This window comes from Hippocampus bargibanti, linkage group LG04 (assembly GCF_051943395.1).
Source record: "Hippocampus bargibanti isolate YZ-2025 linkage group LG04, ASM5194339v1, whole genome shotgun sequence".
NCBI lineage: Eukaryota > Metazoa > Chordata > Actinopteri > Syngnathiformes > Syngnathidae > Hippocampus > Hippocampus bargibanti.
In genome coordinates, this window is record NC_142737.1 from 28,479,265 (window position 1) to 28,505,056 (window position 25,792).

Below are 25,792 nucleotides of genomic sequence, written 5' to 3' on the forward strand. Positions count from 1 at the left end.
TGCAGATTTTGGACACTTTAAGTCATTTTTATTGGTGTTTTGCATTTGAATAAAAATATCATACTGCCTGTTTTGGGTATTTTAGATGCTATAAAACGTTTTTCTGATGTCAGTTAAGAAACAAAAAAGTGACGTTGGTTGTCATTTAAGTGTTGGCTTCCAGTGTTCAAGTTGTTGAGGGTAGTAACAGCCTGAAGTGGACATTGATGCAGCTTTCATTTAGCCTCCCACATCAATGCAAAGCACCCAGTGTCAAGTGCAGCCAAAGCTCTGTTCTGTTAGCACCGAAAGCATTAGCAATTTAACCATAGCAAAGCTCTTTGACAAACGACAACACCACACGTATGAGGCATATTTGTTTGTGTCCTCTGTAAACTACTAGAAGTGATTTATGTTTATTTCAGCACTTTAAGTTTGCCATGATTAACAGTGCTATTTAAGTGCCTGTTTTATTGATTGTTTATTATCTGAATCAAGTTCAGTGTCCTTGTATTGGTCGTGTGTTCTTATTGTTTTTGATATGCTAACCTAAGCACTTTTTAAGGATCTTGTGTTCTATTCTATTTTTATTTTGTCATTCTTTGTAGATGTATTAAAAAAAATCAGTGATATCCCCCCTGGTGGTCAAAACTAAAGGTTGCCGGTAGGACTTTGGTCTCAAATCCAGCAGAAAGTAAATGGCTCGGACTCCACCTGTCCAAGTCGACTGAAAAAAACAATAAAATATGTTATGATGACACAGTTCTTTTATCGTTTGTTCTGCCTCAATCAAGTTGCGAATTTAAAATGAAAATAGGGGTTGTCTCATTCATTTTTAGATTATATTAAAATTGATTCGACCAATTAATTACGAACACATGTAACTAATCACATTGTTTTTAATTGCCTGACAACTGACAAAAATACAAACAAAAGCAAATATATGTTTCCATTTATTAACCTAAAGCCAAACTGCATATAGAAATTTCCATGTAGTAACCTACAGCCTAACTGTGCATACAGACACTGCATTTTTCCCAACCACAGTACTGTACTTGCTGTCTCACCAACTTATGACTTTAAAACGTCTAAGGAACCAATCCAAAATAACATGTTTAAAATAAATGCGAAGCTTTCATCCTTTTCCCAGTATTTTATGTAAATGTTTTAAAATTGAAAAAAGAGCTAACAGTTAGCCAAACCAAATTGATGTTCAAAAATTACACAGTTGAACATCTGGATACTCTTAACAATCTGTTTTTTCTCTTCCAATGCACACAGAGGCAGAAAACCAGACAGACAAAAAGACAGACATGAAAATAAAGACAGATCAATAATGAGAATAATTAAAATAAATTGCTGGGATAGGCTCCAGCACCACTCGCTACCTTAGTGAGGATAAAGCGGTCCGGACAATGAATGATTGAATGCCTGTTGTTGTAAATCTCCAAATAACTACAAAATAAAACTAAAATAGAACATCAGGTCCTTAGAAAGTGCTTTGGTTAACTTATCAAAAACAGTAAGAACAATTTTCTGAGCAATACAAAGGCCCAACACTGAACTTGCTTTGAAACTGGCACAAAATGGCTGTGTAATTAATTTATCACAATTAACGCACACATTTCTATCAGTAAAATATGTTCTCTGTTGACTTCATAAAGGAGAATGAGCTTTAGACTGTTAATTTTAATTGATGCAATATGGCCGATAAGTTAAAGTGGAAGTCAATTTTCTCGATTTAAGTCTCTTTAACATGCTGATGCTGCAATACTGCGGATGTTCCAAGTTCCAGTCAAATGTAGAGGCTTAACAATAGCAGGTCTTGTTTTTCAGTTCATGTTCATCTTTATCAAATGCATTTTATTCTATTTTAAAAGCTATTTTTATCACAACGACAATGAAGTAGGGATAGGTCAATGAAAAAACACTGCAGAACTACAATCTAAATGTGAGGAGCCACAATCAATCAGAAAACTATATAAAGACATTTCTGAAGGTGCTGTTCCCTTCAGAAGGAGGTAATAAGTATTTCCATTTTGTGAACAAATATTTTTTATAAAATATTTATCAAGAAAAAAGAATGCTTTGGTAAATTTAGCTTGATGAACTTTTAGTAGAAACAATTCATTTGAAAAATAACAACACAATTATCTGCCTCACATGGATATCGAAATGTTTACTGTAACAACTCTGCTTCTGGCTGGGGCTTAATCAAGCCGTACCCAGTGATGTTTGAATGGGTGCCATTGTCAATGTTCATTCATGGCTTTTGCCGACTGGCCATTTTGTTTGGGTATCCTGGGGTTCTACATATTCTCATCCACAACAAGTGACATAAACCGTTTGATCTGAATGGAATTTATTTTCAATACGAATCCTGATAGACGAAATACAGTCATCATAGTTATGTGTGGATGCTGTGTGGCCTGGCACACTGGATAGCCTCAATGAACAACAGGATCAATCTTATACCCCCGCCCTCCACCCGTGCATCCAATACGCTGTAAAATGTGGCACATCTTTTTTAACAGGCCTCGTGGAGGCCGTGTTAATGTTAACGCCACGCGGGTACTGTTTTAACAGGAAGACATCATACTTCACGGTACATTGAAATTCGTTGACGGGGTGCATCATTCAAAAACTGAAGCGGTCTTCCCATTGTTGCAATATTTGGTCTCTGCGTCAAACGCACAGTGCAATCCTCCCTCTTCGAGCAGATACGGTGCATATCAGTGACTTGGTTGATACACGCACGAGTCTTTCATTTGTGTTTCGCCCATTTGAAACAAAAATCTTTGAGTTCCAACGATCCACTTTCACTCATATCGCATTCGACGACACTCACCTTGACTATTCTCCAATGAAGTAACAGATGTGTCGATTCTATCTGCCGACCACGCATCGTTGTCTGTCCGCTGAGAGACCACGGACATCATTGTCTGTAGCATTTTCTCCGGGGCAAATAAAGATGTGTGTGCATCAGTGGATCTTTTGCTGGGAGCGCTTAACCTGGAACTGAGCGGTGCAATTTCTTCTTTAGCGCTCGAATTGTCCCCGACGTCAAAATCAGCGGTAGGCGCAGAAAGATTGATGTTTTGCGGGGTATGGCTAACTATGCCCAGAGCAGACGACTTTGCCAAAGCGAATCGATTCTCGGGTAAACGGCGATGTGTATCCGAATGGAAGGTCTTCCAAGTGTCGGAGTCTGTATCTGGCTTCCTGGAGATAGGAGACGCATCGTAGAGACTGATGCGAGGTGCAGCTTCAGAAAACCCGATATATACATACAAAACAAATAGCACAAGCAATGATATGTACATCATTAAGTACGTTAATCTCATATTCAGTCTCAGCTCTCCATGTAAGCGCCAGTAACGGTCTCTCTCAGACCTTTCACTGAATGGATGCGTACTCCACCATTGATGTCTCCTGGCCGCTTACGATACTGCGAGTCGCCTCACGAACCACAAGTCATTGCTCTGCAACCAAACTTCCCCCATAGACCAAACCCCTATTACACGCGCCAATAGGAACCCGTGTAAAACAATAAAATAACAATTCCCGATAGCTGATTGGTCTAATGTCACAACAATCATTTCGAGAAAGCAAAGACTCCTACTGGATTTTTTTTTCGACGAACCCAGTGTGTCGAAAACAATGTCTTTGTTAAAAAATATTTCTCATTTCCAACAACAAACTCATCAATTATTATTTTAATCAATATGTAATTGTTACAAAAACATTAGCTTAAACCAGAAGTTAAAAAAATGACAAAATGTCTATCTTTTACACCCCACAACGCTTTTTAATTCGTGCTATTACTAAATTAATTTAATAAGAAAAAATCAGAAAAACACTACACATAATCTGCAAAAAAAATATACAACATAAAACTGAGAAGCTCGTACGCTTATTATTACATTATATTTGTCACATTACAAATGTTTACATTTGACTGCACAAAACAAGACGCTTATTTTCCGAGACCCTAAACGAGAGGATATCGGGTTTACACGCGTGTACAGTAGTTCACCCAAGCGGCCGAGGTACGCAACTACACCAATATTATCTAAATAGCTGCATGAAGCATTCGGACGGGAGATGGCAGTAGAGTGTTTCATAAAATCCCAGATGGCCCGGCCCCGCAAAGCTGTGAGGAAGTTGCGCAAGACAACGAGCTAGTTACAATGGCGCCTCTAGACCTGGATAAATATGCGGAGATCGCGAAACAGTGCAAATACCTTCCAGAAAATGACCTAAAGGTAAAGCAGCCATGATATGAACACATTCCGTAATAAGAGGTAGTGTACTTGTGATACTTTGCGTAAATTGTGGTTATAATGTGTAATTAACCGTGGTTAGCTTAGGCGAGCTAGTAGCGCTAAGCAGCTCGCTTCGTCTGTGCGGCCAGGAAGTTACGAATATTGAATGGAGCGAAGTAGGCGATGTTATTTATTTAACAGTGCGCACCGTCATCTGTGTGTACGACGCTTGTGTCAAGATACTAATGTCTCGGTATTGACCTGATGGCGAATTGCAATCTGGACTGCACTGCAAATGTGTTTGTGGGGAACAAGTAATTTACAGTGACTGAGAGACATACAATGTCAGTGGCAAGCAAAGTGACTAAAATAACACAAATATTATTCATTTTATAACGTGTATGAAATTGTGAACTATGTAATTAAGGAATTGCGTTTGTCGTATCTGCCGAGAAAGCCAGGCTTGCACATGATACACGGTCGTTTACATCTTACCTATATGCGCTCAAAAGAATAGAATCTTTAGAATTTAAGTTTGCTGTGACTGACGTGCTTATTAAAATGTTTATGTGGTGTTCTACCCGCCCTCATTGAATCAGAAAGACTGGAGCAGGATGCTTCAGCGTAGAAATGTTTAAATGTACTATTTATTACAATTATTAAATATTACAAGGCAATATAATTTTATGTGTACCTCCCTACATGTATTAGGTGTCTTTCAAAGTAAATTGTTACCATTGCATTCTTCAGGCTTAATGTCACCTATGTTTTAGGATATGGATCAAAATCACTAGCTAATATGGAAAAGGCTTTCAATGAAATAAGAATTTCTTTACCTTTCGGCTTTGCCCTTCAGGGTTGCCACAACGAATCAGTGTCCTCCATCTAACCATGTTTGTGCACCTCATCTCTCACACCAGCTACCTTCATGTCCTATTTGACAACATCCATAAACCTCCTCTTCGGTCTTCCTCTCGGTCTCCTGCCGGGCAGTTCAAGGCTAAGCATCCTTGTCCCGATACAGTCACTCTCTCTCCTCTGGGCATGTCCAAACCATCTCAGTCTGGCCTCTCTGACTTTCTCTCCAAAGCCTCTAATATGAGTGGTCCCTCTAATATATTCATTCCTGATCCTATCCAACCTGGTCACTCTCAAAGAAAACATCACCATCTTCATCTCTGCTACCTCCAGCTCTGCTTCCTGTCTTCTTCTTCTCTTCCAGTCCAAACATCATGGCTGGTCTCACCACCGTTTTATACACCTTTCCTTTCATCCTAGCTGAAACCTCTTGGTTTATGTATCCTACAAATATATCCAATATTTTACACAATTGAGACCCTGCCGGTTCTTGAACATTTTGGCAGTTGCTTAACACCAAAATGAATTGAAGTTGTTCTGAACCTCCCTACCTGTACAATACTTATGTATATATATGTATTTTCGCTTATACAGAGATTATGTGACTATGTTTGTGATCTTCTGCTGGAGGAGTCTAATGTTCAACCGGTTTCTACTCCAGTAACAGTATGCGGGGACATACACGGACAGGTAAAATCTTACACGAAAAAGCTCAGGCAATAAATATGATTATTTATTATATTTTTTCTGACATTGTTTTTTCCTTTTGTGCTAGTTTTATGATCTTTGTGAACTATTTCGAACTGGTGGACAGGTTCCAGATACAAATTACATATTTATGGTTTGTATCTATTTTATATTAACATAGTTTATGACCAACATTTCTTCATGGTGTCACCCCTGACTTGAGACAACCCTTTTTATCGTGATCTTTAGGGAGACTTTGTTGACCGAGGATACTACAGTTTGGAGACTTTTACCTACTTGCTGGTGCTGAAAGCCAAATGGCCAGACCGCATCACTCTTCTGCGTGGAAATCATGAGAGCAGACAAATTACTCAAGTTTATGGCTTTTATGGTGAGATGAGCATGAAAGAAATTTCAACACAACACAAAAAATACATGTACACCTTTGCACCTAACAAACAGTAATAGCGATGTTTAATAGTTTTATTGTTTCCACAGATGAGTGCCAGACCAAATACGGAAATGCTAATGCCTGGCGTTATTGCACCAAAGTGTTTGACATGTTAACAGTGGCAGCTGTAAGTATTAGATAACATTATATATAGAGGAATCTTCATTCAATGGATCTTGATTTAACTGATTACAGTGAGACCTCAACTTACGAACTTAATTGGTTCCCAGACAGAGTGTGTAAGGCGAAAAGTGTGTATCTAAAAAAAAAAATTCACATAGGAAACCATTAAAATGGGAATAATCCGTTCCCGGGTTTCCATAAAATATACTTTTCAACTAAATAAGCCTTAAAACTACACACAACATACCTTATTCTATGTATAATAAATGTGCTATTGTTTTGTAATGAAAGAAATACGCTGCATTGTATCATAAAGTCACTTTATTTGCATTTGTGATGGTCATTGACGGCTTGATGGAATGGCGTTGGAGGTCGAAGGTCAAACGGAATTGCTGTTTGGAAAGAGAGGCACATTACATGAGGACTGTAATTAAAGAAATAAACTGTGCTGTAAAATAAAGTTTTATTTACCTTTTTGATGGTCGTTCATGGCTTATGGAAGGAGAGTCACCTTCCATAAGGACTGTTGATAACTTAACCTCTGGTGCTGTTCGGTCGTGTGCTTCCGCCGAAGATCACTTCGCCAGCCATGGTGGGTGTGTATTATGAAAATAGTGCTTATTATAAGGTTTAATTTTCAGAAATTTGAAGTTTGTAAGACGAAAAGTTTGTCAGATAAGGTGTTTCTAAGTTGAGGTCTCACTGTATTTGTAATTTAAGGCACATAAAATAGGTATCAAAGTAATAATAATAATAATATATGTCTTTTATAAGCGCTTTTCAAAACTCTCAAGGTCACTTGACAGTCACAGGATAAGTAATTGAAATTTGGTCATTGTTGTTTACTGACTGGTGGATTGAACGCACAGAGATTGGTACACGAATGTGCTGTTTGTGCCACTGTTGTTACAGATACCAGCACAGTACCAACTAAATCAGACTCGCATGGTTAGGAAATAGCAACGTTCTTGGCATCATTTCTATCAAAAACACTGGAAAGCATGGTGTTGCAGTTGAAACACAGCTTAAAATGGCACGTTGTATCAGCTTTTTTATATCAACCGCTGTTGTTTACTCAGTGCTGTCTTGTCCATGTCTCTTACTTTTTATCCTGAATTGATGTTGGTAGAGTGTAGTTTTTGTTGCCCTTATCTATGCTATTCAATTGTAACAGATCTGTCAAAAAAGAAATGTGCTAATCTCGCAGCACTTGAATGTGATCAGCTGCACGCCATGATAACATCTATCAACAAAATCCAGAAACTTCCCCTCCACTCTCTTAGTCCATTAAATCAAGTATCATTGAAAGAACCCCACACATACTCACCATTCAGAACTCCCCGTATTCACTTAATGGCAAATTTTTATTCAAACTTTTCATATTTGATTATATATTTTGAATGGGGTTCTTTGTAGAAAACAACACACATTGGTATTCTATCGAGGTTTTTGGAAGGATTTTATGGTCTTATATCCATCGATCTCTCCATATCCATGTATCCGGTGCATCTTTCTTTTAACTCAATGCATTTCGGTGGTGGTCAGTTACTCCACCCCTGAAACACCCCAGTTTTCCATTGCATTTGTTTTGAATTTATTCAGACATCATTATGGATGGCTTAGGCCTCTTATTGCCCAGTGAAGAGATAAGTATTGAAGTTATTGATTCGGTTTCAAAATTGAATGCTGAAAGAAGGTCACAAACAATTTGCAATGGCTACTGCAGTACCAACAGTTTTATTGGATCCAGACAATATTTTTCGTAGCTGAGAGGAAATTGCAATCCCTTGATGAATATTAACATTTCATACATTTTCAGAGTGGCTGAAAAGAGAGTCTGGCTAATTGCCAAGCTGAACTTAACATCTTCGGTGGAGTTTTTTTTTTTCTTCTTCTGTTTTATTTTAATCGGTTGCTGCATTAAATGTTTTTTTTTTTAATGTTTAAATGTTCACTTTTTCTGTTTTTCTAGCTGATGGATGAACAGATATTGTGTGTACACGGAGGACTCTCTCCTGATATTAAAACATTAGACCAAATTCGGACCATTGAGCGTAACCAGGAAATCCCTCACAAAGGAGCTTTTTGTGATTTGGTTTGGTCTGATCCGGAAGATGTGGACACTTGGGCCATCAGCCCGAGAGGAGCAGGTTGGCTCTTTGGTGCTAAAGTCACAAATGAGGTGAGTAGCATTAGATGGATTGGAATCGATTTGCCTTTATTCGTCTCGCAGTGGATAAATTTACATTTCACAGCAGCAAAGTTATGAAAGCAATGTTGACTGATATTTGTGGGAAAGTTAATTTTGTTCATGTCTGTTGTTGGTTGAATATATTCGTTTTGGTAGTGAGATTTTCTCCACAAAAATTGATGCTTTCTTGTCTGTCTATCCAATATTTATTTTTTTGCAAATTCCGTTACAGTGGTACCTCGGTTCTCGACCATAATTCGTTCCAGGACCTTGTTCGAAAAGCGATTTTTTTTTTTTTTTTTTTTTTCGAACACCGAAACCACCTCTTTGGTCCTGTCACTTGCGAGTTGACAGCGGCGGCGGGGCTGCCGTTCTCCACCCGCTGTCAATTCTCTAATCACGGACACGGGGCAATTATACGGTTCGCGATCACCTCGCCAATGCCGGATGTTTGACTCAACTCGCCACCGTACCTGGACTCTTCCTTCGATGCGCGAGTGTATCCGCCCCGCGTCCCATAAATGTATGTCATCTTCCGGGATTGCGTCATTTTGCACCCTCGTGTGCCATTTGCATTTTGGCGTAGTCAGCGGGTCGGATCACCCCGTGCCTTCTTACTCGCTGTGTTTTCTTTGATTTGTGAATAAACATCCTGCTTGGTTAGTACGTGTCTGTTTTGGGATCACAAACATTCCACTACGGTCCGATGAGTCAGCTGCCGTCACTCTCGCTCGGAACATGACAGCTACGGAATACTCGGCTACATTATGTTCTTTTCTCTTCAAATATCTATCCAATGACACTTGCTTTCACTCCCACAGTCACATCACTACATTTCACAGCCTCCTTATTCTTTAATATCGTACTGATCGCAGATTTCGCCATGCTCTATTCCCTCGCCAGATCAGACACTCGCACACCTCCTTCATATTTTGCGATTATTTCTTTCTTAAATGCAATAGTTGTACGCACTACTTTTCTTTTGTCACTTTAAGCAGCACTTACTTTCTTTGGAGGCACGATTAGGGGCTAAAACTCTTCGTACACCTATATTAAACGCTAGAGCAAAACGCAGCACATCCGCTAGCGACAACAGTTGGTCATGAACAGAGCGATGCACCCGTGCGCCGCTCAGCTCCCCACCTTCGCGTACGCACTCACGCGTCGTATTGGCGTTCGAACACCGATTGATGTTCGAACGCCAAAGCAAGAATATCTCGAATATTTTGTTCGAACAACGATTTGTTCGAACAGTGAGGCGTTCGAGAACCGAGGTACCACTGTACTTGAAATATAATAATGTAACCTGACTGATTCCATTCAAGAAGAATACATCTGTGGAAATGTGCACAGATGTCAACATGTAGAACAAGCATGCTTCTGTGTTCATACCCTAAAACTGCACACCTCTATCATCCTTAAAGTTGAGATGTTGTGTGAAACATAAATAAAAACAAAATACAGAGATTTGCTAATTATTAGCATTCTATATTCAACTGAATAAAATACAAATACAGTGAGACCTTGGCTTACAAACTTAATTGGTTCCCAGACAGAGTGTTTAAGGCGAAAAGTGTGTATCCCCCCAAAAAATGCCCATAGGAAACCATTAAAATGAGAATAATCCATTTACAGGCCTCCATAAAATATAATTTTCAACTAAATAAGCCTTAAAACTACACACAACATACCTTATTCTATGTATAATAAATGTGCTATTGTATTGTAATGAAAGAAATACACTGCACTGTATAATAAAGTCACTTTATTTACATTTGTGATGGTCGTTGATGGCTCTTAATTGACACCTGTTGCTTTCTGACTTGTAAGATCTTACGAAACTGAGGCATCACATTATCATTCATCATGTTGATGATTCTCATAGCCTTTTCTGGATGGAACTGTTCAATAAAAGCCTGCACATCAACTCCTGGATGGCCTGCTTCTACTTGTCCTCTTGAAGGCAAATCAAATCCTTTGTTGAGGACCTCATTATGGTCAGCAACAAGCTCCTCGATGTCATCTGCATCCACTTCGAGTCCCGTAGGTGCTGGCAGAGATTTTATGACAACAAAAGGCGCGAGTCCGATGATTCCACGGACACGGAATAAAACGGGACAAAAGAAGGCGGGCGGGGCAATCCGGAAAGCACCAAACTTATGCGATCGCGGCTAACAATCACCTCCGGCAAAGCAAACTGTTGGACTTGCCAGCACAAGCGTCGTAATCATGTCACTGGTGAGGTTACAGCGACCCGTTGAAATGAAATGAAATTGAAGTGTCTTCTTCGGCTGGCGGAGGTCGCGAGCGGCGGCCCCGCCTCAGCTGTCAACTTGCACGTGACAATTTCGGTGTCATTAGTCACGTGAAAGCATCGACTAAATAACGCCTATGTGTAAAGCTTTTAGGCGAAGGATGATAGCAATGGTGAACGGTACCGGGCTCTTTATTTGTAGAGTGGTCGTAGAAAGTTACTCTCAGTGAAGTGACACACGGCGTGAGAGATGTGTCAGGCTGTGATTCACATGACAGCCGCGGTGTGCACATGTGACGCCACAAACGCACACCCCGTTGTGTTGTGACGGTGATTATTAGGGGATCTTCTTGCATTCATTTCCTAATAGTAAAATTATCTGCAAAAAGCTCCTCGGAGGCGATCGACGTGTGAATTCAGAGAGAGGGGGTGTGGAAAGGTGCACCGGCTGGAGCGCTGTTCGGTCGTGAGCTTCCGCCAAAGATCGAAGATCACTCCGACAGATCCGAAGATCACTCTGCCAGCCGTGGTGGGTGTGTATCGCGAAAAGTAGTGCGTATTTCAAGGTTTAATTTTCATAAATTTGACGTTCGTAAACCGAAAAGTTCGTAAGGTAAGGTGTTCATAAGCTGAGGTCTCACTGTATATTAATACACAAATGGCTTATTAATGTATTTGCAAAGATTCACTTAACACAAAAAGATGGGACTGTGGTCATGTTTACCTCTCTGTTATGTTTAGATTTTTTGTTCATCCTCAATAAACATTTGGGACCTGAGGACATTTAATTTTCGAGGACGTTTAGGTGCAATTCTTTCCCATTCCTCCTTACATCTTTATTTGCTCAATATTTCAGGGTCCCTGTCGTCATATTGTGTGCTTCATAATGTGCAACACATTTTCAATGGCAGACAGGTTTAGACTATTGGCAAGCCATTCTCGTACTCGTAGGTGCACGCTGACCGCAATCCTGTGCTGTTTTAATGCACGTACCTGCAGAATATGGGTTGGCGTTGTCATCCTGAAATGAGCAATGACATATAGGGTGTTCATATGGCAACTTTTACTCCGGTGTAACACCAGGGCTGCCCCTGTAGAGCATCACACGAAGAAAGTTACATCGGGGTATCCCTTGTAAACAGCTTAAACAGAGCAAATTTAACACTACTAAGGGAGGTGGTTTAAAATTTTTCTGCCGGGTAAATGCTCGGTTGTGGAGCAGCTGCAATATAAAATGGGACGTGAACACAAGAGGGTTACAAGAATTGATTACATCCGGTATTTCGTGCTCTTTTCCGCTATCCTTCGTTTCTCCCTCTCACTCATCCTTGTAGGATGTCAACGCTGTGGTGTTGATTTGTATGGAGAAATATCAAGCACCGTATTTTTATATGTTATAAACAAGGCAGGAAAATGTACACTTTACGCCTGTGCATCATTTGTTACCGTATTATTGCTATCGCATTGCACGGCCACAGAAACTGCAGTTTGATCGCAAGCAGGGGTGCAGCTGGACCGACATGCAGCTTTGTACATGTGAACGCTCTACAAAATGTACACCGGTTCAAATCGATGCAAATACAGTAAAGTCTCGTTATATCGATATTCAAGGGAGTCTGAAAAATATCGATATAACCGGGACTATCGATATATCCGACCCTGTTTGCATGTAATTTTCTCCGTGCGTGCATAGAAATAGTATCGATATAACCGGGACTATCGATATATCCGATATCGATATAACGAGACTTTACTGTATGTGCTGTGTGAACACTCCTGTAGAGCATATGTTGATCCAAAACCTGTACAAATAACATCCAAGTTACGACCGGGTTCCGTTCCGACTAACCGGCCGTAAGGCAAAATGGTCGTTAATCAAAATCCATTCAAAATGTTGAATAGAGACGGGCGGGTGTAGGTCTGGGTCGCCGGTGTTCTACCGGTTGCCCTCTCCCCGGCTCATCCCCGCGGCTGTCTGCGGCACCGACGCACCTGACCTGCCACCTCACCCTGACGCAGAACGAACTGTCTCAAAGAGGTGGCGGCGCCGGGTGTGTGCCCTACGCGGCGTTCGCGTCGCTGCGATTCCTAGCGCCCAGGCACGCCTCCACTCTCGGCCGGGCCGGCATCGGTGGACCCTCCCCCCCGTTCTTTTTGCGGTGGTCCCGAGCGGCGACGCCCACCTGCCTAAGCTCCGGTGCCATCATGCGGTCGATTACTGTGCGAGAGTGAGATGCTGACTGGTGCGTTGCGCTGCCACACGTACAATTAAAATTTAAAAAAAAATGGATCTGGCGGTCATGTTTGTAAGTACGGGTGGTTGTATGTATTGCCAGTCATAAGTCGGATGTTACCTGTATATACTTTGCAGTGTTATTGGTTCCTGTACCATGGACACTAACACAACCACATACCAATAACAGCCTTGAACTTTTTGTCCGCTTGCATGCAGAGCTTTCAAAAGAATCTCTGAATTAGATCACGGGTGTCAAAGTTAAGGCCCGGGGGGAAAATCTGCATCATTTTATTCCGTGAAAGCAAATCAAACTTGTGAAATTTCATGATGCTTGCTAAAGTCCGAACCAAAATTTCAAATTGTCCCATGTCAACCACAATAACAGTTGTTCTTTTTTACTTCAAATTTGAAAACTAGTTATTCATTATGTTGTTGTGCGCTCTGTGTGTAATATTTGGAGGGGATTAAACATTCTATTGGCTTCCCCACATTCATAACGGCCCCCGAGAGGGAACCGCAACTACAATGTGGCCCGCGGCAAAAAAATGAGTTTGAAATAGACCGAAATCCCTTGCAATTGTATGTTGAGGCATGTTCTTAAATCATTCACTGCCATTCACGGATTTATTCTAGAATTGAAAATATGACGTAGACCACAATTCCCAAATTTGTTCGGGTTTTGTTTTTTCATGCTTGGGTGCCGATTAAGTGCTGGCAATGGCCTCTGGCAATGTTTTTTTTTCTTTTCCACAAGGGTGCAGCAGTTCCCATTTTTTTCCATGTTAGCGCTTTGTTCCAGCTTCAGCTGTTGTTAAAGCTCTATATAAACCAATATGTATGTATTGCATTGTATTTTGGGCAGTCACCTTCATTTCAAGCTCATGACCCATAATAATTTATGATGAAAGAAGAGTCTATGGTTTCTAACACTATTGAATGTTTATGTAGTCCTAAAACTCAATATTCTGTGGGTCCTAAAATTCAAGGGACAATGACAAAAACCTTCGTACTGGAGCGGACCCGTTTTTGCACGTCTGGCAGTGAATGACTTAAACTATAGCACTATTTTATCATGTAGTTTTGGGGGATTTGATGATACCAGCCAGTTTTGGATCGAGAAGATACAATTTATGAATTTTGCTTGTCCTGCCCGACCCACCCTTTGGGCCGCCCCATGATGAGAATCAGAATTCTCAAACGGTACATTCTAATAACACTGAGTTTTGAAATGCTCCAAGTGTAGCAGCCCACACTCTGAATACATTGCTGAATACTGGTATAGCAAAAAGTGGGTATTGATACTTAAAGGACAACCGACGTCACTTTTTAGTTTTTTAACTGACACCAGAAAAACGTTTTATAGCATCTAAAATACCCAAAACATGCAGTATATTTTTAGTCAAATGCAAAACACCAATAAAAATGACTTAAAGTGTGCAAAATCAGCAAAAAATTCACCTGCGAATTGGGCATTTTCAGAAAGTCCCGCCCCCATTTCGTGACGTCACGCCAAGACGTCTTGCATTGCTTGTGAATCGAAACAATGGCTTCAGATTCGGAGAATATGCTTTCTTGTTACACATCCAGTTGTGAATATGATTCAAATAGTCCTGATGAGCAAAGCATACATGTTTGCAATCGATTAAAGAATTTATTTGGGCCATTTTGAGGCAACATTGGGGGACAATCTCTCACAAAAAAAAAGAGGCACAAAATGGCGACCAGCTCCGGTGAGGAATTAATCAGCCCGTTTCCACAGGCTGATATATTCCTTCCATGGAGGTTGCCTCCCTCTGCTGGCGGCTTTTGGGTGTAAGCCATGGTTTTCCAAAAAAACAGTACAGCAAAATACATTGATGTGATGGAAAGACGCTAAAATGCGTCTTTTTTACGGTGAGGAGGCGGTCCTTTTCTGACGTCACGTACGGACTCGTCACCAACTCAAAAACAAGACTTCCTGAATATTCAGCGCGAGTCTTAAAACGTAAAATATAGCTATATGCGGTGGAATCTTATTAAAATACACCCAATAGAAGTCATTTGAAGCCATTTTACAAATTATGGACACAACTTGTCCGGAGACGTCGGTTGTCCTTTACTCATTCACTGCCAGACGATGTGCCAAAATGTGTCCACTCCAGTGCCAGGGTTTTTGTCATTTTTACTCAAATTGCAGGACCCACAGAATATTGAGTTTTAGGACTACATAAACATTCAATGTAGCGTAAGACACCTTAGATTAGACTCTCTTCTTTCAACAGAAAAAAATAGTTAATTCGTCAGTTGTATGGATCCAGAGTTACCTGAGCTTGAATTGGGGGCGGCTGTATAAAAGGCCAATTATTTCTCCCTGGTGGGAGGGAAAAACATTGCCAGAGGTCGTATCAGTGCTTTATCGGCACCCCCTCTCCCACAAGACAAAGCAACGCCTGTAAAAAATCGGGAATGTCATGCTTTTCAATTCCCAAATAAATTCGAGAATGGCAGTGAATGAGTTAATGAGCAATTCAACATAAAGATATCATGGAAACAATGTGCCCGTCACAATGGTTCACAAAGTTTTGAAACTCACCCTATCATCATGTATTTTGTTTTTCTACATTCATTCCTTTCATCACTTTGCTGCTGTGAAATGTAAATTTCTCCACTGCACGACTAATGAAGGCAAATCCAATCCAATCCTTGCAAAAACGTTTGCAAATGAATGTGTTGTTTGTATTTTACGTTTTGCATCATGTCCCCGCCTCGTTGGGGTTTGTAGTACATCAACATATGCTCCAAATCTTTTAGCATTAGTGGAACGAAGGCCAAACCAGAACCAAGATATGCACCCATTAAAAATTCAGCTACCTGAGATGCACAAGATATTATGCTGTTACACGTTCATATTTTTGGAAAGGGTGGGGGTGGTGGCTGTACTACCCACTGAACATGGGGAGAATGTTAACTCCACATAGATTTGCACCCGTTACATCTCAACTCTGAGTATGTGCTGCTTTCCCACTACTGTATTCCACAGTTTCTCTGTTGTGATGATTTCAAATAATTTATTGTTATACTATAGTTTCTTCTTCTTTGCATTATATTAATAGCAACTTTGAAATAATTAGGATTTTACATACAGAGGTGTTCTCGGCTGATGTATTATTCCCCTCCTAATATTTCTTAATGTGTGTCTCTTATCAAAAACCTGCAGTTTGTCCACATCAACAATCTGAAGCTGATTTGCCGGGCGCATCAACTGGTCCATGAGGGTTACAAGTTTATGTTTGATGAGAAGCTGGTCACAGTGTGGTCGGCTCCCAACTACTGCTATCGCTGTGGCAACATCGCCTCCATTATGGTCTTCAAAGATGCTAACACAAGAGAGCCAAAGCTCTTCAGAGCAGTGCCTGATTCTGAAAGGGTCATTCCACCTCGGACAACAACACCTTATTTCTTGTAAGATGATGAAATCCCCAAAATGTATTTGTTGTTTATTTCAGTGCAAAGACACCAAGGAGAGTGGCGACAGCACTTGTGAGTCTGTATGACTTTTGTAGTGTAAATATAAAGTATTTACAGTGCCAACTATTGTTGATTCCCCCTCTGTACATTTAAAGCCATGTATCTGCAGCTTGAATCGGAAGCCCTTCACCTCAACCTGTAATTTGTGAGAAGCTACATGTTATTGTAGCTTTCTTCTGCATATTTAGCATTATCGGTTGCATTAGAGTTTCAGTTGCTGATGGGAATGAGACATCAATCATTATGTCGTTAATGTTTGATGCAGTCCTGAAACCTTACTCACAATGTCTTTATTTTCCCCATCTGAATTGACAAGAACCACATGATATCTTGACTGCTCAAACAGCAGTTTGGACATTTGATATTTCCATAATAGACAAAAAAACAGCCAAATATGGAATATTGGCTGTACATTCACTTACATGGAAGGTTGGTGTGAGCTGCTGTTTTAGTGTCATTGTTTTTATTTTGTCTGATTTTTTTAACTGAGGCAGAGATCCTCTGAGACTTAGAACTCCTCACAGACCTTCGGTTCTCACTTGGGCCATAATCAAAGATATTTTCACAGCTCAGCAAGCTCAAATTAGTTTGCTGAGGTCAACTGACTGTTGTAAAATGTTCATATGTGCAGATCTCTGTTTTACTTTACAATAAATATTTACTCGTCTGAACTACTTATTGTAATGATTTGGAGATGACCATTTCATAATTGCTATTTTTGCAAAAGAGTGCCAAAGAAAAAAAGGGAATTTCCAAGCCTGGTAAAAACAAAACGATGTATGCACTCAGCGTTCTACTACTATACAGTATGACATGGATGCATCGATGGATTTGTCTTTATTAGTCTCGCAGTGGATACATTTACATTTCACAGCAGCAAAGTGATGAAAGAAATGAAAGTAGAAAAACAAAATGTACATGAAATACTGGAAAGGCAGGCACTCTCGCGGCGCCGTCTTGAAGTCAAAAGAACAAAAAAACTAGACACAAAGACACGGAGAGTTATTCGTGCTTAAGCATTTTCTGGACCCTCTTTGTTACATGAAGCAGTTCTAGATGAAAGGAGAGAGGATCAAAGCGTCTTTCCACCAGTGGATCAGGGACACGGTGGAATGTGCACGTCGACTACACGCTAAATTTTAAAAGCTAACACGCAGCTGTAGCATCCATTGACGAAAAGAGATTATCTCACATCTCCGGTCCCAAATAAACTAAATTAACGATCGATAATAAAATTAACGATCAATTAATAACAACGAAAGTATGGAAGCCATACGGAAGCACCCAGTAGCACCAATTCATCAAACGCCTCGATACGACGGAATAAGTGTGTCCACGCCACGATCGGGGTATTTGTCAAATAACAGCAGCCGTGCGTGAGTGAACATCATTTTCACTGACGATTGCTTTTGCCTAGAAGATTCACACGAATCTCAACGACACTGTTGTCTGCAAAGATTTAAACTGGTCTATAGTATCCCTAATGTTGCGCTAGTCTTTCTGGCAGCGATCTTAGCGTTTTAACAGTAACCAAAATGCTAACTTTTCGTAGCGACTGAAACTACTCGAGAGAAATGATGCACAGCAGTGTCAATCATTGGTCTGGGAACTCGACAAACATTTTATTCTGCGCATGCTCTTAAAAAGGCTTCACAATTTCCGGTTATCACATGATCAGCTCGTTTCGCAGGTGACATCAATCATGAAATTTCCTCAATCGTGTGTTTGCCTCTCACACACACACACACACACACACACACACACACACACACACACACACACACACACACACACACACACACACACACACACACACACACACACACACACACACACACACACACACACACACACACACACACACACACACACACACACACACTCAACACTGCCACGCAAAGACATGTTCACAATTTCATGCAGCAAACAAAAAGAAAAACACCGAAACAAGAAATACATTGTTGTAAAAATAAAAACATTCTACATATTTGCAACACTCTGCAAGCTTCAAAATATTCACATTTCACCAAACATATCTCTTGAATCTTTCAAGTTTCACTTTTGTCACCGCCTTAGTAAAAACATGTTTTCTGTTGGACAATATTTTATAAATATTTTCCCCTCTGTGCGTAGACCGTACAAAGTGATATTTAATATCTACGTGTTTACTTCTTTGCCTACACACTGGGTTTTTGGACAATGCTATTGCCCGCTGATTGTCCTCATATATTTTTACTGGTACGTGGCTGTTACTGCTGTCTATCCCTTTTAATAATTGGACAAGGTACATGCTTTCTTGAGTTGTGGCCGCCATTGCCATATACTCAGCTTCACAAGTTGATAACGCCACAGTTGGCTGTTTCCTACTTTTCCATGATATAGCTGGACCTTCTTTAGTTAGGCTAAAACAATGTCCGGTTGTTCTCCTCCTGACATTTATATCGGCAGCCTAATCATCGTCACTATATCCTTCGAGTCTTAACTTCCCTTCAAATTTTTGGAAATTAAGCTCTTGATCTGTAGTACCTTTTAAATATTTTAGTAAATGTTTTTAACTGCAGTCCAATGCTGCTGTTTTGGTTCAGCTAGGTGTTGTGAGAGTTTGCTAACAACCTAGCTTAAATCAGGTCTGGTACATGTCATTATGTATATTAGGCTGCCCACTATCTCTCTGTACCCTGATGAGTTGACAATTTCACCTCACTGTTAAAGTCCAATTTCTGTTCACAAGGGGTGCTTCTTACTTTGCACTTAGCCATTCCAAATTTTCTCAACATTCTCTCAATGTGTTTCTTTTGAGTTATTTTGATCTCTCCTTTACGTTGTTTAAAATCGATACCTCGGAAGTGTCTAAGTGGACGCATATTTTCTTTTTAGCATTTCTTTTACTTCACTGAGTAGGGTACCGTGACTCGCCGCGATGATTAAGTCATCCACCCACACTAACAAAATGACCTTTTCATTTTCGGATTATCTGCAGGAAACACAGTGATCAGCATCATTTTGTATAAAACCATTCTTTATGAGGTGATTGTTTAGTAACATGTTCCAGTTACGCCCTGACTGCTTTAAGCCATACAGTGATTTGTTGAGCTTACATACCAAACATTCTCCTGTTTGTGACGTGATCTCAAAACCTTCAGGTTGCTCCACATATAATTCACAGTCCATTGGGGCATGGAGATATGCAGTCTTCACGTCCATTTGGTGTAGGGTGAGATCTTCTTGCACAGCCAGCTGCATCAGTGCTCGAATGGAATTCAGATTAGCTGTCGGCGAAAAGGTTTCTCTGTAGTCTATTCCTTCCACTTGACCAAATCCTTTTGCCACAAATCTGGCTTTACAAGTCTCAGATCTATCTGGGTTTTCTTTCACCGTATACACCCAGCGACCTCCCACTGCTTGTTTGCCCTTTGGTAGCGGGGTCAGAGTGAAAGTCTTATTTTCTTTCAAGGATTCCATCTCCTCTTCCATGCAGTAGCCCACATTTTTGACTTTTCAGATTGCATAGCCTCTTTAAAAGTCCTAGGTACACCATATGTTACTTTGTAGAAATAGTCAATATTTTCGGCTTTGTCATAGTTCACATATGTACTCCTTTAAATATTCTGGAGCCTTTCTTTGCCTTTTAGGACACCTCCTTCCCTGTTGTGTCTGAACATTGGCTGTTTCTACTGTCTCTTCAGCACTCTGTTCTTTGCTTTTCTCAAGTTGATCTTGACTCTGTTTGATTTCCTTTAGGGGTACTTTACTGTAGCTCTGAATATCGTCCCACAAGTCACAACCCGTTTGAGTTTGACCATCTGTGTTGTTTTTCATTAAAAATTTCACCAGTCTATGTTTCAGGACGTTCCTTGTTTCGGGGTAGTACACATTATAGGCTGGACTATATTTATCATAGCCTATGAAAATCCCCTTCTCACATCTGGAATCTAACTTCTTTTTGTCCTGTTTATACACGTAACATTCACAGCCAAATATTTGCATGTTAGAAAGGTTGGGTACCTTTCCAGTAAAAGCCTGGTAAGGTGTCTGCTGTAGCCGCTTATTGTAGCATCTGTTGCGAATTTGAACAGCATATGTCCATAGTTGCTTAGGAAAGGTTACTTTCCAACAGCATGCATCTAGACATCTCAAATAGTGTTCGCCAACCTCTCTCAGCAGTACCGTTCTAATGGGGCGAGTAGGGTGCACTCGTCTCATGCCTTATCACATTCTTTCATAGTAAAGATTGAAACTCTTGCCCAGTGAACTCTGTGCCGTTGTCACATCGGATGCATTTTACTTTTCCATATGGGGCTACATCGGCTATGAATTTTTCTGTAGCCTTTGTCGTGTCAGCCTTTGCCTTAATAAAATATGGGAAAATCATCCCACTGTGGTCATCAGTGAATGCTGTTGTGTACCTGTAGCCATTCCTATCTGTCGGTTCTATAGGACCGCACAGGTCTGTGTGCACTAGCTGTAGCACAGTTACAGCTTGAGCATCTGCATGTCTGTTCCTGCTCTGTGTCAGCTTGCCCTGTGTGCATATTTCACGTTTTGATTAGGCTCGTTTTTCCCTCTAATAGACATTCCTTTAACTACTTTTTCTAATTTAGCTACATCTTCGAAGTTACAATGACCCAGTATTTTGTGCCAAGTTTGGATATCATAAGAACCATATGCTTCATCGACATTTTTCTCTTCTATTGTGTTTAGGTAATACATTTTACCAAATACCTCCATTTTGAATTTTGTCCCATCCCTGTGGACTAACCAGTCATCACCGTCTTTGAAGCGGGCCTCTGCTCCACTTGCTGTTGCTGCTTTGACGGCGAAGATGTTCTGCGGAAATGCTGGGATGTAGAGTGCTTGCTTGAGTCTCGTCTTCACGCGTCGTCCCTCGCTGTCCAGCAAGTAGACCTCAGCCTCTCCTCTCATCTTTGCCATTCCGCTCACCTTGGTTCCGTCTGCGAGCTCAATGATGTGGTCCTCGGGTTTGAAGCTCTTGTCGACTGTTTTGAACTTTGTGGCGTCGTTGGCCATAAGTGCTGTGGCGCCACTGTCGACCATAAAACCTCTCTTGTTTCCACTTGTCGGATGGTCATTTAGATAAGAAGAATGTGTGCTCTGACTCGATCTCGTCAGCAGCTCCCTCCATGATGTCGCGTCCTCGACCGCGTCAGCCTTGATGTGGCATGTCCCACCTTCTTTCCTCTCTTCTCGGCTGGGAAGTGCGATGACATGTCCTGGCCATGTGCCCTCTCTTAACGCAGGTGTGGCACTCGATATCAGCCAGCTCCATTTTTCTTCCTCTCCCTCTCCCATGCGGTTTTGTAGTCCCGCTGGTTTTCATTACATTGTCTTCGTTGGCTCCCTGGTCACCTTTTCCATACGGTATTTTCAAAACGTCTTAGCTGAGTTTTGAATTTGCTGAAAGTCATTCTGTCATTAGATTGGGTGACGTGCACAACGAACGGTTTGTAAGAGTCAGGAAGCCCTTTTAGCACACCATGGCTATCTGAAGCCCGTCGCTAATGTGCTCTTCTGCTCGTCTTAATGAGGTGAATACAGTCTCTGCTCGGATAACGTAGTCTGTGACTGTCTCATAGCTGCCTTTGCGTAGTGAGGAAAGTTCGCAATACAAACTCACCACCTGTGGTTTGTCCTTTCCAGCATAATGTTCACGGAGAATCTCCAGTGCTCTTCTCCCGTCACGTTTTGTGTCTCTCATGACCAGCGATAGGCTCTTATTGTCCAGACATTGCACCAACTCTGCATATGCCTCTCCATTCTTCGCCTTGTCTTCGGCGAGAGCTTCTTCGCTGTCTTCCTCAATGTTCGGGACACCCAAAATAACGTCTCTGAGGCCTCGTGTAACCGGCCTCAGGCCTAGGGGATACCTGGGTCGGTCCAAAGGCGTCACAGGCAGGTAGCACTGTGAACGACGAGGAAAAGACGACACGAGACAACCGTGTTAATCAGCTTCACACAACGGCATTTATGACTCACTCATTTACTCATCAAAACATTAATTTCAATATCTGAATACATTCATGTGTAGATCTATACATTCAACATCTATACATTGTATATATCCTCCACATTCGTACATGCTTATGCACGTCAGCACGCTCGCGTGTGTTGTACTGGGAACTACAATTGACATCCAAAAATCCAAATTCATCAAAGCCACAAAACATTCATCAAAGCCACAACACAAGGTTTCATATATAGCATCGCCCAACAAGTCCCCAATTACTTTAACATCTTGAGGATGTCTAACACTTATTATTTTGAATACCTGTGAACGACGAGGAAAAGACGACACGAGACAACCGTGTTAATCAGCTTCACACAGCGGCATTTATGACTAACTGCACATGCGTGAGCTGAGCCTACATCGTCTTCCTCTGTTCCATTCACAGGCGCGTAGCGCCCTCACCTGACTTGGTAGTCTCATCTCATCTCATCTCATTGTCCGTACCGCTTATTCCTCATTAGGGTCGCGGGGGTTGCTGGAGCCTATCTCAGCTGTCTTCGGGCATGAGGCGGGGGACACCCTGAATTGGTCTAATCGAATAACATACAGTAACGGATGTAGTTTCTAACCCCCTACACTCGCAACTCCATGTGCGCCAGGAACCTCGTCTCCCAGAGCTCGTAGTTTTTCTCATCGCCATCGAACAAAAGTCTAAACCATCTTTGGCCTGTGGTACTGGGCCCATAACCTGTTGCGCTTGTCATTCTGGCAGCAGTCTTAGCGTTTTAACACTAACCAAAATGGTAACTTTTCGTAGTGATTGAATGTACTCACGAGAGAAATAATGCACAGCAGTGTCAATCATTGGTCTGGGAACTCGACAAACATTTTATTATGTGCATGCTCTTGAAAAGGCTTCACCATTTCTGGGTATCACGTGATCAGCTCGTTTCGCAGGTGATATGAAATTTCCTCAATCGTGTCTTTGCCCGACACACACGTCCACACACGCACGCTCAACACCATCCTCTGCTGGGGACAAATACTGTAATATTACAATCGTTGCATCTGGGGAACGTCTTTTAACCACAACCTTTTCACTGAATAGCCTCAGCATACAGAATCCATGTCAAAAACCCTATTCTCAATGGCCTTGAAAAGACTTAACCTTCAGTTGCTCTATAACAGTCTCTCCACCCAGAATAGACGTCAAAATGTAACTACAGTACGCTCAAATGGTCGTTTCTACTACTTGCGTCACACAGTTGAGTTGAGTTAGCCCCAGACTGACTGAGAGTTGAGTTTGTACTTTTCGATATTCGGTATAGTGTAATAAGTAAAAGTGATGTTGCAAAAGGCGCATAAATCCCCAGAAAGAAAGAACGCCACACCTCGCAATGTGCTCTGCATCCGACAGGGAAAGCTGCGCTCGTCTTCTTCGCCAATTGGAGGCTCGTCTTTGATTTTTTTTTTCTCCCACTTCACTCTCCAATGAACAGGACGCACAGGCGTGATTACTAGGAGTTGTGTGTCGTTCGCGAAAGAACCGGCTGTTATAGCCTGTCTTTGAAGTGAACCACAGGAGTCGGCTCTTAATAGGGACCTGATGGAAGCGCCGACTTCACCCCCCACCCCCATTCGGTTGAAACCGCACGTCTTCTTCTTTTCCTTTCGGCTTTTCCCTTCAAGGGGTCGCCACAGCGAATCAGTCACCTCCATCTTCAGAGGTATGATACGCATGTTTGTTTTGGCCCAGCTTTTACGTCGGATGCCCTTCCTGACACAACCCTCTGTATTTATCCGGGCTAGGGACCGGCACAATAAGACGTATGTCTCTTTGTGGCTACAGAACAAGCAACTCGCTCAGTAAAAGCCGCACGTGATTAGTCAAAATCCGTGGTGAAAGACGACACCCACACATACACGTACACACAAAAGAGGTGATTTCCCTTCCTCCGCCTTTTTGTGACGCAAAAAGATGTGGTTTATATTCCGCAAGTCATCTTCACCACCCTCCATTCCAGTGAAGATGGTCGAACACCATACTCGTGTATATATATATATATATATATATATATATGCGTTTAAGGCAATAAAAAGTTCATATGATCCTCACAGCTAAACAAAAGGCTGAATCTTCATCTTTTCACTTGTATAAGTGTCAGATCAGCACACTGCAGCCTACATATATATCTCAAAACAAGGCATATGAAAAATTCCAATATCTGTGTATATTTCTAAACTTTTAACTATTTACAGTAAAACAGCACATATAAGCTTTATTTGCCACACAACGAATGATACATTAAAATTTGTAAAACAAAAAGAAAAGCACCATCCAGGTCAAAGATATATATATATATATATATATATATATATATATATATATATATATATATATATATAGCTTTAGTTACCACACAACGAATGATACATTAAAATTTGTAAAACAAAAAGAAAAGCACCATCCAGGTCAAAGTTTCAGCTCGTCTTTAGCGAAGATTGGCATTCAGTGTATATATATATATATATATACAGTGAGACCTCAACTTACAAACACCTTATCTTACAAACTTTTCGTCTTACAAACTCTTCAAATTTCTGAAAATTAAACCTTATAATAAGCACTATTTTTATAATACACACCCACCACGGCTGGCGGAGTGATCTTCGGCGGAAGCACACGACCGAATAGCACCAGAGGTTAAGTTATCAACAGTCCTTATGGAAGGTGACTCTCCTTCCATAAGCCATCAACGACCATCAAAAAGGTAAATAAAACTTTATTTTACAGCACAGTTTATTTCTTTAATTACAGTCCTCATGTAATGTGCCTCTCTTTCCAAACAGCAATTCCGTTTGACCTTCGACCTCCAACGCCATTCCATCAAGCCATCAATGACCATCACAAATGCAAATAAAGTGACTTTATGATACAATGCAGTGTATTTCTTTCATTACAATACAATAGCACATTTATTATACATAGAATAATGTGTGTTGTGTGCAGTTTAAAGGCTTATTTAGTTGAAAAGTATATTTTATGGAAACCCGGAAACGGATTATTCCCATTTTAATGGTTTCCTATGGAAATTTTCTTTTTGAGATACACACTTTTTGCTTTACAGACTCTCTCTGGTAACCAATTAAGTTCGTAAGTTGAGGTCTCACTATATATATATATATATATATATATATATATATATATATATATATATATATATATATATATATATATATATATATATATATATATATATATATATATATATATAT

At 40.7% G+C, this 25,792-nt stretch overlaps 3 protein-coding genes across 3 annotated transcripts in view; 1 reads left to right on the forward strand and 2 right to left on the reverse strand.

Annotated features, from left to right (window-relative positions):
• Nucleotides 1-3,432, reverse strand: part of LOC148899626 (multiple epidermal growth factor-like domains protein 9) — a 57,945-nt gene extending 54,513 nt beyond the window's left edge. The window contains exon 1 of the mRNA XM_088995016.1: nt 2,828-3,432. Within this exon, the coding sequence (XP_088851142.1) occupies nt 2,828-3,323 (496 nt within the window). The 5' untranslated portion in view covers nt 3,324-3,432. The remainder of the gene's footprint in view (nt 1-2,827) is intronic.
• A 698-nt stretch (nt 3,433-4,130) lies between these two features.
• On the forward strand, nt 4,131-17,222 carry ppp6c (protein phosphatase 6, catalytic subunit). The gene is made up of 7 exons (XM_088995020.1): nt 4,131-4,244; nt 5,697-5,792; nt 5,878-5,943; nt 6,039-6,180; nt 6,288-6,367; nt 8,336-8,545; nt 16,241-17,222. Exons 1-7 carry the CDS (start codon nt 4,170-4,172, stop codon nt 16,487-16,489), a joined length of 918 nt encoding a protein of 305 aa, XP_088851146.1. The 5' UTR covers nt 4,131-4,169; the 3' UTR covers nt 16,490-17,222.
• Nucleotides 10,706-23,985, reverse strand: LOC148899629 (uncharacterized). Its single transcript, XM_088995021.1, has 3 exons — nt 23,908-23,985; nt 21,311-22,471; nt 10,706-11,899 (listed from the first exon to the last, which is right to left on the reverse strand). The coding sequence occupies exons 2-3, from the start codon at nt 21,859-21,861 to the stop codon at nt 11,872-11,874; spliced, it is 579 nt and encodes a 192-aa protein (XP_088851147.1). The 5' UTR covers nt 21,862-22,471; nt 23,908-23,985; the 3' UTR covers nt 10,706-11,871.
• Nucleotides 23,986-25,792: the final 1,807 nt, after the last annotated feature.